Below are 13,317 nucleotides of genomic sequence, written 5' to 3' on the forward strand. Positions count from 1 at the left end.
GATATATATACCGAGGACTAGATACGCACACACTTACGATGTGAAAAGGGATGTTGTGAAAACAGCGAGATAAACAATTGTCAATGCAAGAGCGATCACCTGTGTACCGAATTCTCCGGATTGTAAGACGCACTTTCACCCCCCCCCCCCCCGCTGTGTTTAAAGGCCAAAGTTTGCGCGGTACGTTTTATAATCAGGTAGCCGTGTGAGTGCGTATGGGGAGCGGTGGCGCAGTGGTTAGCGCGCTGCGCTACGACTCACCAAACCGAGTTCGTTTCCCGCTCACGGCCAATACCAGTCGTGATTATCTGAACCGGTGCTGGACCTTCCCTAGGTCGACTCAGCCTCAAATGGGTGCCTGGTAAGATGTGTAAACATCGCTACTACGGGGGGGGGGGGGGAGGCGGCCGTGCGTGGTGCTGGCCACCCACCCCCTCGTGCGCCGTGCCGGCCTGCATAAGTGCTCGCTAACAGCACTTGCCCCTACAGTCTGTTAGAGGCTACACAGGGGACATTTGCCTTTGTATCGGAGTGATTTATGTAACTTTATTGGCACTGGGCACCCTTTTCCGTTGCGTCTCATGATGCGGAGAATTTCGGTGATCGCGTTGGTGCTGCCACTTTACTATTGGCTGCTAAACCTCGGTTAATAATCACGTGAAAAATATGTTTTTGGTTGTTTAAAAACAACAACAATAACAACAAATTCCGGTTTGAGAACGTTCGTTCAGACGTCTCAAACTCCAGGCCGTTTTTCAAGGACAAAAAACACAAAAAACACAATCCGACGTTTATAGAATGAATTGGACAAATGGGGGGGGGGGGTGGAGAAAATGTAAAATTAAAAATATCACAACCAAACAGGTGCAAGGTAACTAGTATTCAGCCTAAATTATTATCAACTGGCACACCATCGTGGCGATCACTTAACGGACCCTGTAAACGCACGCACACACACAGGCGTACACACACACGCACACACACACACAGGTACACACACACGCGTACACACACGCGTACACACAGGTACACACACGCACACACAGGCATACACACACACGCACACACACACAGGCGTATACACACACACGTACACACACAGGCGTACACACACACGCGCGCATACACGCGTGTACACACACGTACACACACACGCGTACACACAGGCGTACACACACACACGTACACACACGTACACACACGCGCGTACACACACGCAAAAAAGACAAAGATCCCCCGTGCAGCTTGAACAGAGTGTTGGGGCAAGTGCTGTTAGCGAGCACCTATGAAGGCCGGCACAGCACACCAGGGGGTGGGTGGCCAGCACCACGCCCGACCGTCTTTGTCTCCCTAGTGACGATGTTTACACACCGCACCAGGTACTCATTAGAGGCTGAGTCGACCTAAGGGAGGCCCAGGACCGCTTCAGACAATCATCACTGGGTGTTGGTAAGCCGTGAGCGAGAATCGCCAACAGCTACACCGCCGCTCCCCCCCCCCAACACACACAGACACACACACACAGACACACACGCACACACACGCACGCACACATACACACTCCCTCAAACTCAAACACTCTCACAACCCTCGTATCAGGCTACGCATGCGTGCATTGCAAGCTGTTTCCTTGCGGCGCTGAAGATGTTTTCTTAATTTATTAATGTTGGTCCACTCAGCCGCAATTAGCCAACTGTGTGTGTGGTCGGCGGGGTGGATTTTGAAAAAGGCAGATGTCTGAAATAACGGGGTTATCTGAGTCCCAGGACTAAATTCTTGACTGCTCGGTTGCATTTACGTGGTGATCAAAAACGCTGTACACTGTCAGTCTGTAAGTCGTCTGGAAACCCCCATCAGAGACCGGTCAGTCGATTGTCTAGAGACCCCATCAGATACCAGCCAGTCTATTGTCTAGAGACAATAGACAGTCAGTCTATTGTCTAGAGACCCCATCAGAGACCAGCCAGTCTATTGTCTATAGACGGTCAGTCTATTGTCTAGAGACAATAGACGGTCAATCTATTGTCTAGAGACCCCATCAGACACCATTTTGTTAAGTTAATTCTCTTGAGACTCTATTATGTAGAGACCAACAAAACAATGCTACAAATATGATTCCAGATTCATACCTAGCCTAGTATCGCAAATGCATTAACAAAGACCCCCCCTTGAAAGCCTAACATAACAGTTGAGGCAAGGTCTGTTCGCGAGCACCTATTAAGTCTGGATGGGCACACAAAGGGGTAGTGTGGGCTGCACCAAGCCTGGCCGCCTTTGTCTCCCCAGTGCTGATACTTTACGCACCTGTACACCAAGTGCTCATTTACGTCCCAGTTGACCTAGGAGATGTCCAATCGGGCCACGGGTATCACTCGCCACTGAAATTAACCCTTGGTGAGTAATTGAACCAAAGTCGTTGGGTCCGAAGCACAGTGCGCTAACCACTGGACCACCACTTCCCACACACATCAAGAAAGGCAAAGGTCCCCCGTGTGCCCTCTATCAGCCTGTGGGTCAAGTGCTCTTAGCGAGCACCCAACATCAGTGGCAATTATCTGTACCAGTCCTCCACCTAGGTCGACTTAGCTATAAATGAGCAACTTACGCGGTGCGCAAACATCAGCACTGGGAATACAAAGGCGGCCGGGCATGGGGCTGGCCGAAACCACCCCCCATGTTTTGTTCACCCTGCCGGTGTTAATAGGCGCTCGCTAACTCGCACGCAGTGACGGAGCGGCGCTCTGCGCGATGAGCCCCGGTGAACCGGGAGTTTGCGTGTTTTTGTTAACTCTCTCGGCCCACGGCTAACATTGGCGGTGAGAGATTTCAGAATTAGTCTTGCCCCTTGCTCTCCCTTCCCCCCCCCCCCCCCCCCATTCAGTCAACATGAACTGACCAGCCCAGTAAATTAAAGTTCGATAATCCTACGGAATAAGAGTTGGTGGCGGAGGGGGGGCGTGGGGCTTTGGTCCATTGGTGGATTGGAAATGTATGGATTTTTATTTTTTTATGTACATACACACATTATTGACTTGGAGCTTTCGTGACTGCAGGAATTCATATTATTTGGGCCTTTCGGTAAAGTCACGTAGATAGGTTTCAAGGAATAATAAAATAAAACAACAAAAAACGACGACGTTTCGATCGCAACGCAAGCGACGGCCGCTGGCCACCCAGCCCCTTGCTGTTGGCGAGGGGCTGGGTGGCCGGCACCACGCCCGGCCACCTTTGTCTCTCCAGCAGTGATGTTTCCACATAGCACCAGGTGCTCATTTGAGGCCGAATCGACCTAGGGGAGGCCCGGGACCGGTTCAGATAATCGTCACCGGTGTTGGTGGCCAAGAGCGTGAATTGAACTCGGTTCGTCGGGTTTCGTAGCGCAGTGCGCTAACCGCTGCACTACCGCTCCCCCAAAGACAAAGATCCCCTGTGTAGCCTTTAACAGACGGCTGGGGCAAGTGCTGTTCACGAGCACCTATGAAGGCCGGCACGGCACACGAGGGGGTGGGTGGCCAACATCACACACATACCCACACACACGCAAAAGACAAAGATCCCAGCAAACATCACCGCATCTGGGGCGGCCTTCAGACTGACACTCGTCGAGACAAAGACGAAGACAAAGATCCCCCGTATAGCCTTAACAGACTATTGGGGCAAGTGCCGTTAGCACACACACACACACATGCAAGCAGGCAGGCAGGCACCAGGGATAACTCCACCACCGCTATTGTTGCTGCTGCTGCTGCTGCCGTCGATGTCCGGGGCTAGAGCAGTGGCACGATGCAGTCCGTGCCAGGGTACTCGGGCAGGTTCAGCTCCATCTTCTTGTGAATGTCCAGCGGGAGGAAGCGCCCTCCCAGGAAGTGCAGGCGCCCCGCGAAGCGCTCAGCGCACCGCTTGGGAGCCCCCAGCGAAACGAGAACATCGGGCTGCAGCTGTAGCTGCTGCAGCTGCTGCTGCTGCTGCAGTGCCCCAGCGGGCCCAGCGGTGCCAGTCGCCCCTGGGCACGCTGAGCCGTTCCCGCACAAGTCCGGGTCCCAGCCTGGGTCGGGAGCCACGGGGTGGGGGAAGGCACGATTTGTGTATTTGTTTGTTTGTTTATTTGTTTGTTTGTTTATTTGTTTGTTTGTGTATTTTTTGTTGGTGTATTTGTTTGTTTGTGTATTTGTTTGTTTGTTTGTGTATTTGTTTGTTTGTGTAGTTGTTTGTTTGTGTATTTGTTTGTTTGTGTATTTGTTTGTTTGTGTATTTGTTTGTTTGTGTATTTGTTTGTTTGTTTGTGTATTTGTTTGTTTGTGTATTTGTTTGTTTGTGTATTTGTTTTTTTATTTGTTTATTTGTGTTTTTGTTTGTTTGTGTATTTGTTTATTTGTGTATTTGTTTGTTTGTGTATTTGTTTGTTTGTTTATTTGTGTCCTTCCCCTTTCGTCACCTCGCTCACTTCCCATCCTCTCGCTACGCCCCCCCCTCACCCACCCACCCAACCTCACCTCCCACTCCTTCCTCCATTTCCACGCCACCTCTCCCACTTCCACCCTCTCCTCCACCCACCCCCATCTCCCATCCACCTCCCACCGCCTCCTCCATCCCCCACCCACCTCAGCCTCACCTCCCCTCCAGCACCCCCCTCCTACCCCACCTCCACCCCCTCCTTCCACCCTCACCTCTACCCTCTCCCCTACACCCCCACCTCCCCCCACCTCCCCCCTCCTCCCCCAACCTTCCATCCTCCCCCACTTCCACCCTCTCTTCCACCCCCCCACTCCCTCAACCCCTCTCCCCAGCCGCACCTCCATCCCCCCCTCCTCCCCCACATCCCCCCCCCCCTGATCCCCAACCTTCCATCCACCCCCACCTCCACGTCCCACCCACCTCCTCCATCCCCCCCCACCTCAGCCCCTCCTCCCCTCCAGAACCCCCCTCCCACCCCCAGCACCCCCACCCCCAGCACCCCCCCCCCCCCCTAGCACCCCCCCCCCCCCAATGCTTTCCGCGTGTGTCGAGTTCCTTGTCCTTCCCCCGCGAACAAAGTCCAACGGACGCACTCCGATTGTGGCCAATGAGGATGCGGTGTGTGGGGTGGTGGGGGAGATGGGGGGGGGTGATGAGGTGGGGGGTTGGGGTGGGGGGGGGGATGGGGGGGAGGGGCTCACCAGAGGGCACGTCCACGCTCGCGACGGGCGCCTTCACTTGGCGCAGCGTGTTCATGATGCTCAGGAAGGGCTCACGCACCTCGCCACGCAGCCCCGTGCCGAACACCGCGTCCACCACGAAGCAGTAGGCGTCGTTGATCAGCTGCACCTGCACGGGTGAGGAGGGTGAGGAGGAGGGCTGTGACGAGGAGACGACGAGGAGAAGTGCACGGCTGTGTGTGTGTTGAACTTCTTGTGCGCCGTACGTAGCCGATCGTGCTAATGGAAGGAGCGGGTGGGGACAGCGGCGAGTGTCGCTACTCACTCAGACTGAGATCTAAACTGTGTTGTTGTTTTATAGATTTGAAGCTTTCGTGACTGCAAGGATTCATACTCTTAGGTTTTTTTCGGCAAAATCACGTAGGTAAAAATAAAAAATAATAATAAAACTAATAAAAATTCGAATAGAAATAAAATAATAATGTGTTGTTGTTGTTTTTTGCCAGGCAAAGCCCACTGAGCTGAGTAGCTTTCTTTTCAGAAACCACCGTGGCCACAAACGATAGCTCAACGAAGTGGCTCATCACCATCACGTGGAAATGTACAGCAGTCAAACGCTCTAAACGCGCGATGTCGATTCTCAACGTGGAGGGAAAACCTGGAGGACCCGGAGAAAAATCCACGCGACCACGGAGAGAGAGACACGCAAACTACAAATATACAGCAGGCATCGCCAGGGTCGGGATCAAATCCACGACCTCCTGTATACCATGAGAGGTAGTTAACATCTCGCCACCGTGATGATGACGATGATGATGATGAGAAAGAGACACGCGAACTCCAAATATACAGCAGGCGTCGGGGTCGGGATCGAATCCACGACTTCATGTATATCAGGCGAGGTAGTTAACATCTCGCCACTGTGATGATGATGAGAGAGAGAGAGAGAGACGCGAACTCCAAATATACAGCAGGCATCAGGGTCGGGATCGAATCCACGACTTCATGTATACCAGGCGAGGTAGTTAACATCTCCTAGCTACCGTGATGATGATGATGAGAGAGAGACACGCAAACTCCAAATATACAGCAGGCATCAGGGTCTGGATCAAATCCACGACCTCCTGTATACCAGACGAGGTAGTTAACATCTCGCCATCGTGATGATAACGATGATGATGATGAGAAAGAGACACGCGAACTCCAAATATACAGCAGGCGTCAGGGTCGAGATCAAATCTGCAACTTCATGTATACCAGGCGAGGTAGTTAACATCTCGCCATCGTGATGATAACGATGATGATGATGATGATGAGAAAGAGACACGCGAACTCCAAATATACAGCAGGCATCAGGGTCGGAATCGAATCCGCGACTTCATGTATACCAGGCGAGGTAGTTAACATCTCGCCATCGTGATGATAACGATGATGATGATGATGAGAAAGAGACACGCGAACTCCAAATATACAGCAGGCGTCAGGGTCGAGATCAAATCTGCAACTTCATGTATACCAGGCGAGGTAGTTAACATCTCCTAGCCACCGTGATGACGATGATGATGAGAAAGAGACACGCGAACTCCAAATATACAGCAAGCATCAGGGTCGAGATCAAATCCGCGACTTCATGTATACCAGGCGAGGTAGTTAACATCTCCTAGCTATCGTGATGATGATGAGAGAGAGAGAGACACGCGAACTCCAAATATACAGCAGGCATCAGGGTCTGGATCAAATCCACGACCTCCTGTATACCAGACGAGGTAGTTAACATCTCGCCATCGTGATGATAACGATGATGATGATGCGAAAGAGACACGCGAACTCCAAATATACAGCAGGCGTCAGGGTCGAGATCAAATCTGCAACTTCATGTATACCAGGCGAGGTAGTTAACATCTCCTAGCCACCGTGATGACGATGATGATGAGAAAGAGACACGCGAACTCCAAATATACAGCAGGCGTCAGGGTCGAGATCAAATCCGCGACTTCATGTATACCAGGCGAGGTAGTTAACATCTCGCCACTGTGATGATGACGATGATGATGAGAAAGAGACACGCGAACTCTAAATATACAGGCATCGCCAGCGTCGGGATCGAATCCGCGACTTCATGTATACCAGGCGAGGTAGTTAACATCTCGCCACCGTGATGATAATGATGATGAGAAAGAGACACGCGAACTCCAAATATACAGCAGGGATCAGGGTCGAGATCGAATCCACGACTTCATGTATAGCAGGCGAGGTAGTTAACATCTCCTAGTTATCGCAGGGGCGCGCAACTCAACACGGATCGTCACCTCGGTGGGGAGGTACGAGAGGAAGGGGATGTCGAGCTTCTCGCACTGCGTGGTGAGCGCCTGGCTCAGCGGCTTCACGGACCGCTTCACGTAGAAGACGGTCGGCTCGTACCCCTGCACGCAAGGCACCGCCAACATCGTCAACATCATTATCATCACTGTCATCATCATCACCGTCATCATCATCATCGTCATTACCGTCATCATCATCGCCGTCATCATCATCACTATCATCATCACCGTCATCATCATCGCCGTCATCATCACCGCCATCATCATCGTCATCATCATCATCGTCATTACCGTCATCATCATCACCGTCATCATCATCACTATCATCATCACCGTCATCATCATCGCCGTTATCATCATCATCACCATCATCACCGTCATCATCATCGCCGTCATCATCATCACCATCATCATTACCGCCATCATCATCATCACCATCATCATCATCATCACCGCCATCATAATCATTATCACCGTCATCATCATAATCATCGTCATCATCACCATCATCATCATCATCGTCATCATCATCATCACCGTCATCATCATCATCATCACCACCGTTATCATCATCACCATCATCATCATCACCGTCATCATCATCATCACCGTCATCATCATCATCATCACCACCGTTATCATCATCACCGTCATCATCATCACCGTCATCATCATCACCGTCATCATCATCATCACCATCATCATCATCGCCATCATCATCATCACCATCATCATCACCGTCATCATCATCATCATCACCATCATCATCATCACCATCATCACCATCATCACCATCATCACCATCATCATCACCGTCATCATCATCATCACCATCATCATCATCACCATCATCACCATCATCACCATCATCATCACCGTCATCATCACCATCATCATCACCGTCATCATGATCACCATCATCATCACATGTCGCCACGTGTTTCCACTTTCCTCCGTCACGTGACAGTATGCTGACGTAGTGCGCCACGTGTCTCTGGCACCAATCTCATATGTCGTCATCGTCGTCGTCATCATCATCAAGCCATTCTCTGTTAGCTCCTCCTCTCTTTCCGATTCTTTTCATCCCATCCCATCCTATTATCATCAGCAGCAGCACCAATATCATGAGCGAAATCAGTAACAGCAGCAGTAGCAGCAGCTTGAGGATCGCTGTAGAAGCTGCATCACGATGGTGTTTATCGTCATCATCAGCAGGTGCCGGTTGTATCGTCATCATCTTGGTTCTTTCGGTAAAGTCACGTAGAAGGGAAGTAATAAAATAATATTAAATTATTTTATATTATTTTATTATGTTTTATTTTTATTATTTTATTAACCAAGAAGATGAATCCCTGCAGTCACGAAAGCTTTAAATCGAAAAAAATCATTATCATCATCATCATCGTCGTCGTCGTCATCATCGTCGTCGTCGTCGTGAGCCGCAGCACGCCGGCTCTCCTTGAGCACACGGAGCTCTCGTCCAAAGCCGCTCTCTCACGCGGCACTCACAAACATCTTGAGGTGGCGTGCCGAGGCCAGGCCGCACGCTCCGTTGTAGCCCGGCCCGCAGATCACCAGGCCCGTGGGTTGCTTGCGGGGCAACGAGGCCAAAGGGAAAGCCTGTGGGGGGGCGGGGGGGGGGCACAGTGACAAAGACAAAGATCCCCCGTGTAGCCTGTAACAGCCTGTTGGGGGCTGTGCCAACTGCCACGTTGAGTAATGTTCGTTCCGCACCGGTCGAACAGATGTAAATGAACGTTTAAAAAATCTTAGATATTTTTTTAAGCTTTCGTGACTGCAGGGATTCATCTTCTTGGTTATTTCGGTAAAGTCACGTCGAATGGAAATAATATTATTATTTTATTATTTCCATAATAAATAATAATATTATTTTCAATAATATTATTTTATTTCCATTCTACGTGACTTTACCGAAAGAACCAAGAAGATGAATCCCTGCAGTCACGAAAGCTTTAAATCGAAAGGCGACAATGACAGTGAAAATTATTTTAAAAAAACAATCAACCCTCCGCGTCGTCTCTATTATACATCCGCGCCGTGGCCACACTCCTCGAGTGGCGATGAACGAGACTCACATGGACGATGCCACCCGCTGTATATTTGGAGTTTGCGTCTCTCTCTCATCATCATCATCGCGGTGGCTAGGAGATGTTAACTACCTCGCCTGGTATACAGGAGGTCGTGGGTTCGATCCCAACACTGACGCCTGCTGCTGTATATTTGGAGTTTGCGTCTCTCTCTCTCTCATCATCATCATCGCGGTGGCTCGGAGATGTTAACTACCTCGCCTGGTGTACAGGAGGTCGTGGGTTCGATCCCGACCCTTGACGCCTGCTGCTGTATATTTGGAGTTTGCGTGTCTCTCTCATCATCACGGTGGCTCGGAGATGTTAACTACCTCGCCTGGTGTACAGGAGGTCGTGGGTTCGATCCCGACCCTTGACGCCTGCTGTATATTTGGAGTTTGCGTGTCTCATCATCATCACGGTAGCTAGGAGATGTTAACTACCTCGCCTGGTATACAGGAGGTCGTGGGTTCGATCCCGACCCTTGACGCCTGCTGCTGTATATTTGGAGTTTGCGTGTCTCTCTCTCTCTCATCATCATCACGGTGGCTCGGAGATGTTAACTACCTCGCCTGGTATACAGGAGGTCGTGGGTTCTATCCCGACCCTTGACGCCTGCTGCTGTATATTTGGAGTTTGCGTGTCTCTCTCTCTCTCATCATCATCACGGTGGCTAGGAGATGTTAACTACCTCGCCTGGTGTACAGGAGGTCGTGAGTTCGATCCCGACCCTTGACGCCTGCTGTATATTTGGAGTTTGTGTGTCTCTCTCTCTCATCATCATCACGGTGGCTCGGAGATGTTAACTACCTCGCGTGGTATACAGGAGGTCGTGGGTTCGATCCCGACCCTTGACGCCTGCTGTATATTTGGAATTTGCGTGTCTCTCTCTCTCTCTCATCATCATCACGGTGGCTCGGAGATGTTAACTACCTCGCCTGGTGTACAGGAGGTCGTGGGTTCGATCCCGACCCTTGACGCCTGCTGCTGTATATTTGGAGTTTGCGTGTCTCTCTCTCTCATCATCATCACGGTGGCTAGGAGATGTTAACTACCTCGCCTGGTGTACAGGAGGTCGTGGGTTCGATCCCGACCCTTGACGCCTGCTGCTGCATATTTGGAGTTTGCGTGTCTCTCTCCCCGTGGTCGCGGGGAATTTTTCTCCAGATCCTCCGGGATTTGTTTCCCTTCCAAGTTTAGAATCGACATCGCGCGTTTCGAGTGTTTAGATGCCATAAATTTCCACCGCGACGATTGGGCACTTTGTCGAGCTGTCATTTGTGATAACCGGGTCGCCTCTGACAAACCAGCAGTGTAGCTCAGTGGGGCCCTTACGTGGCAAAAATAAAAAAAAAACATTGTTTATAGTTTTAATAATTCAACGTAATAATTTTTTTGTGTGGCATACAAACAAATGGGCCCCCTTATTGATCTCATTCTTCTTCAAAAGGTTATTTGTGCACAGGTGGAAGCGGTGTGTGTGTGTGTGTGCTCACGGCACCTTGCCCCTGGGGTGTACAAGGCTAAACGGGGGGTCTTTATCTTTTGTTTGCCGGTGCTCGTGGGGAGCGGTGGCACAGCGGTTAGCGCACTGCGCTACAGACCCGGCAAAAAAAAACCACTACGATTCCCACTCACGAACGATAAACGGTGGCGATAATATTTGAAGCGGTCGTGGGCCTCCCCCTAGATCGACTCAGCCTTAAGCGAGTACCCGGTGTTGTGTGTAAACATCGCCACTAGGGAGACAAAAGCGGCCCGGCGTGGTGCTGGCCACCCACCGCCTCGTGTGCGGTTCCCACCTTCATAGGTGCTCGCTAACAGCACTTGCCTCAAAAGTCGGTTAAGGCTATATGGGGATCTTTGTCTTTGTTATGCGGGGTGGTGGTGGTGGTGGGGGCTCGGGGTAATGGATGGGGTTGGGGGGGGGTATGAGCGTCCCCCCCCCCTGAATATCCGCCCCTCCTTCCCTCCAAAACACAAATCAATTAGTGACATTTATTTTCGGGGTCAAAAAAAAAGTGTCAATTTACAACGCTGCATTCGAGTGCGAGCGTCAAACTCCCCCTTTCCCTCCGTCCCTCGACCTTAATTCGTGAGCCGCCAAGCCCGGGCGAGTTTCTCGCGGTTTTCGCGAAAGGTGCGGGCGGTCATCTCCTCCTGAAGCCTCCCCAAGAGGCCGCTGCCATTAGCGGGGAAACGAGAAAAAAAAACGAAGAGGACGAGCTGAGGCTGTGTGGCAGGCTGCCCCTCGCAGAGACGGTAGTGAGCGCAGCGGTTTGTGCAAGGGCCCTCCCGGTCCAAAATGAAGACCTCCGCAACTTCCCACTGCCGTGTTAACGAGGACTCGAACGCTGGTGGTGGTGGGGAGGGAGGGCGGGGGGGGTGAGGAATCCGATGAGCTATGAAGCTCGTTTTGTCCGCGGATGTCCAGTCGGGGCGTGGTCAGAATGTTACAACAAACAAACAACAACAGAAACTGTCAATTTCTCTCCCGACTTTGGTTCTTTCGGTAAAGTCACGTATCAAGAGAAAATAATAAATTAAATGCTCGCATACGACGTTTCGATTGCAACACAAGCAATCATCATCAGGTATAAATGAAATAGAAACACAAATCTAGATAACATAGCAGTCAACACCCTACCTGGTTGATTACGTTCTTCCTGAGAATGCTAAATTTGAGAGAGAGATAAAACAGAGATAAAACTATACTTGATCATGGGACCTCGCTTGCTGTTCGCCTTTTGGCGTCGTCTGGTCTCAATAGAAGCTGTCTCTGGTGTGGACCAATCAGTTTCAAATACAATGCATGAAATACTACCAGAGCATGTTTTTTATTTGCATGTACGCCACAAGTTCGTGTGGTCAACGCAGACATGATTCCCTTGTATTATGGCCAGAAAGGGTAAAACCTATCCTCAAACTATACTTCGTCGCTGTCACCACCGCACTCTGCTCGCGCTGCAGCCTGTAGCCACCTGCTATGCATGCTGGTTGCCCATGCAGGCAGGCTTTGTCAGAATATCTATTCACGCTGGAGGAATACGATGAGCTTTGAATCTCTTTTGTCCACGGATGTTCAGTACAACACACAAAAAAACACCACAGCAGTGAAGAGTCGAGGAAAGGTAAGCGAGCGACTAAATATAAATACATGCGGTGTATGAGGTGTATGAGTACGCATTGCAAAGGCACGTCAAGTCCCGTCGATTTTTTTTGTCAACAGCGCGAGAAACGATAACGCCATCGGGGCCGTCCCTAGTCAGGGGCGCGTGGGCGACTCACACTGTGGGCCCTCTTCGCCGCCTTCAAACTAAACCAGAAGTAAAACTCCATCTGACACCGTCACATCGAAGCGCGTCCCCCCCCCCCACACGGGGCCCGGGGCAGTCGCCCCGATTCGCCGTGTACCCTCGGGACGGCCTCTGGCCACAACCACCACCACCACCACAAAGGTGGCTCCGTGACGAGAGACTTTGAACTACAGAGAGGACCACCGTGGCTATTCTGAGCCCCGCGGAACACACGAAAGGGGGCGGGGGGCGGGGGGTGGCGGAGGGGGGGGCGCCCCCACGACCCCACGCCGGCGAGGGGAACGCCGCGCTGATTTGGAGCGGATCGTTTAAAATCCCATGGGGGTGTCCGGGATCGGTTCAGACGTCGCTCGTTGGCCGATGCGCGATATCTAAACCGGCACTGGGTTATCCGCTCATCACTTTGGCAACCCCGGCATTGACCGGAGCGGTGATGAATCGTCAAATAACCCCCATG

General features: G+C 51.2%; 1 protein-coding gene across 2 annotated transcripts in view; it reads right to left on the reverse strand.

Annotated features, from left to right (window-relative positions):
• Positions 1-504: 504 nt before the first annotated feature.
• The window catches only part of LOC133355205 (yjeF N-terminal domain-containing 3-like), an 86,958-nt gene continuing 74,145 nt past the window's right edge, over positions 505-13,317 (reverse strand). For both annotated transcript variants that reach the window (XM_061572565.1, XM_061572564.1), the window contains exons 3-6: positions 8,966-9,076; positions 7,445-7,558; positions 5,157-5,304; positions 505-4,045 (exon numbers count right to left, since the gene is read on the reverse strand). In XM_061572565.1, the coding sequence (XP_061428549.1) occupies positions 3,768-4,045; positions 5,157-5,304; positions 7,445-7,558; positions 8,966-9,076 (651 nt within the window). In that variant the 3' untranslated portion in view covers positions 505-3,767. The remainder of the gene's footprint in view (positions 4,046-5,156; positions 5,305-7,444; positions 7,559-8,965; positions 9,077-13,317) is intronic.

This window comes from Lethenteron reissneri, chromosome 50, assembly GCF_015708825.2.
Source record: "Lethenteron reissneri isolate LAM-NWPU_2019-01 chromosome 50, ASM1570882v1, whole genome shotgun sequence".
Taxonomy (NCBI): Eukaryota; Metazoa; Chordata; class Hyperoartia; order Petromyzontiformes; family Petromyzontidae; genus Lethenteron; species Lethenteron reissneri.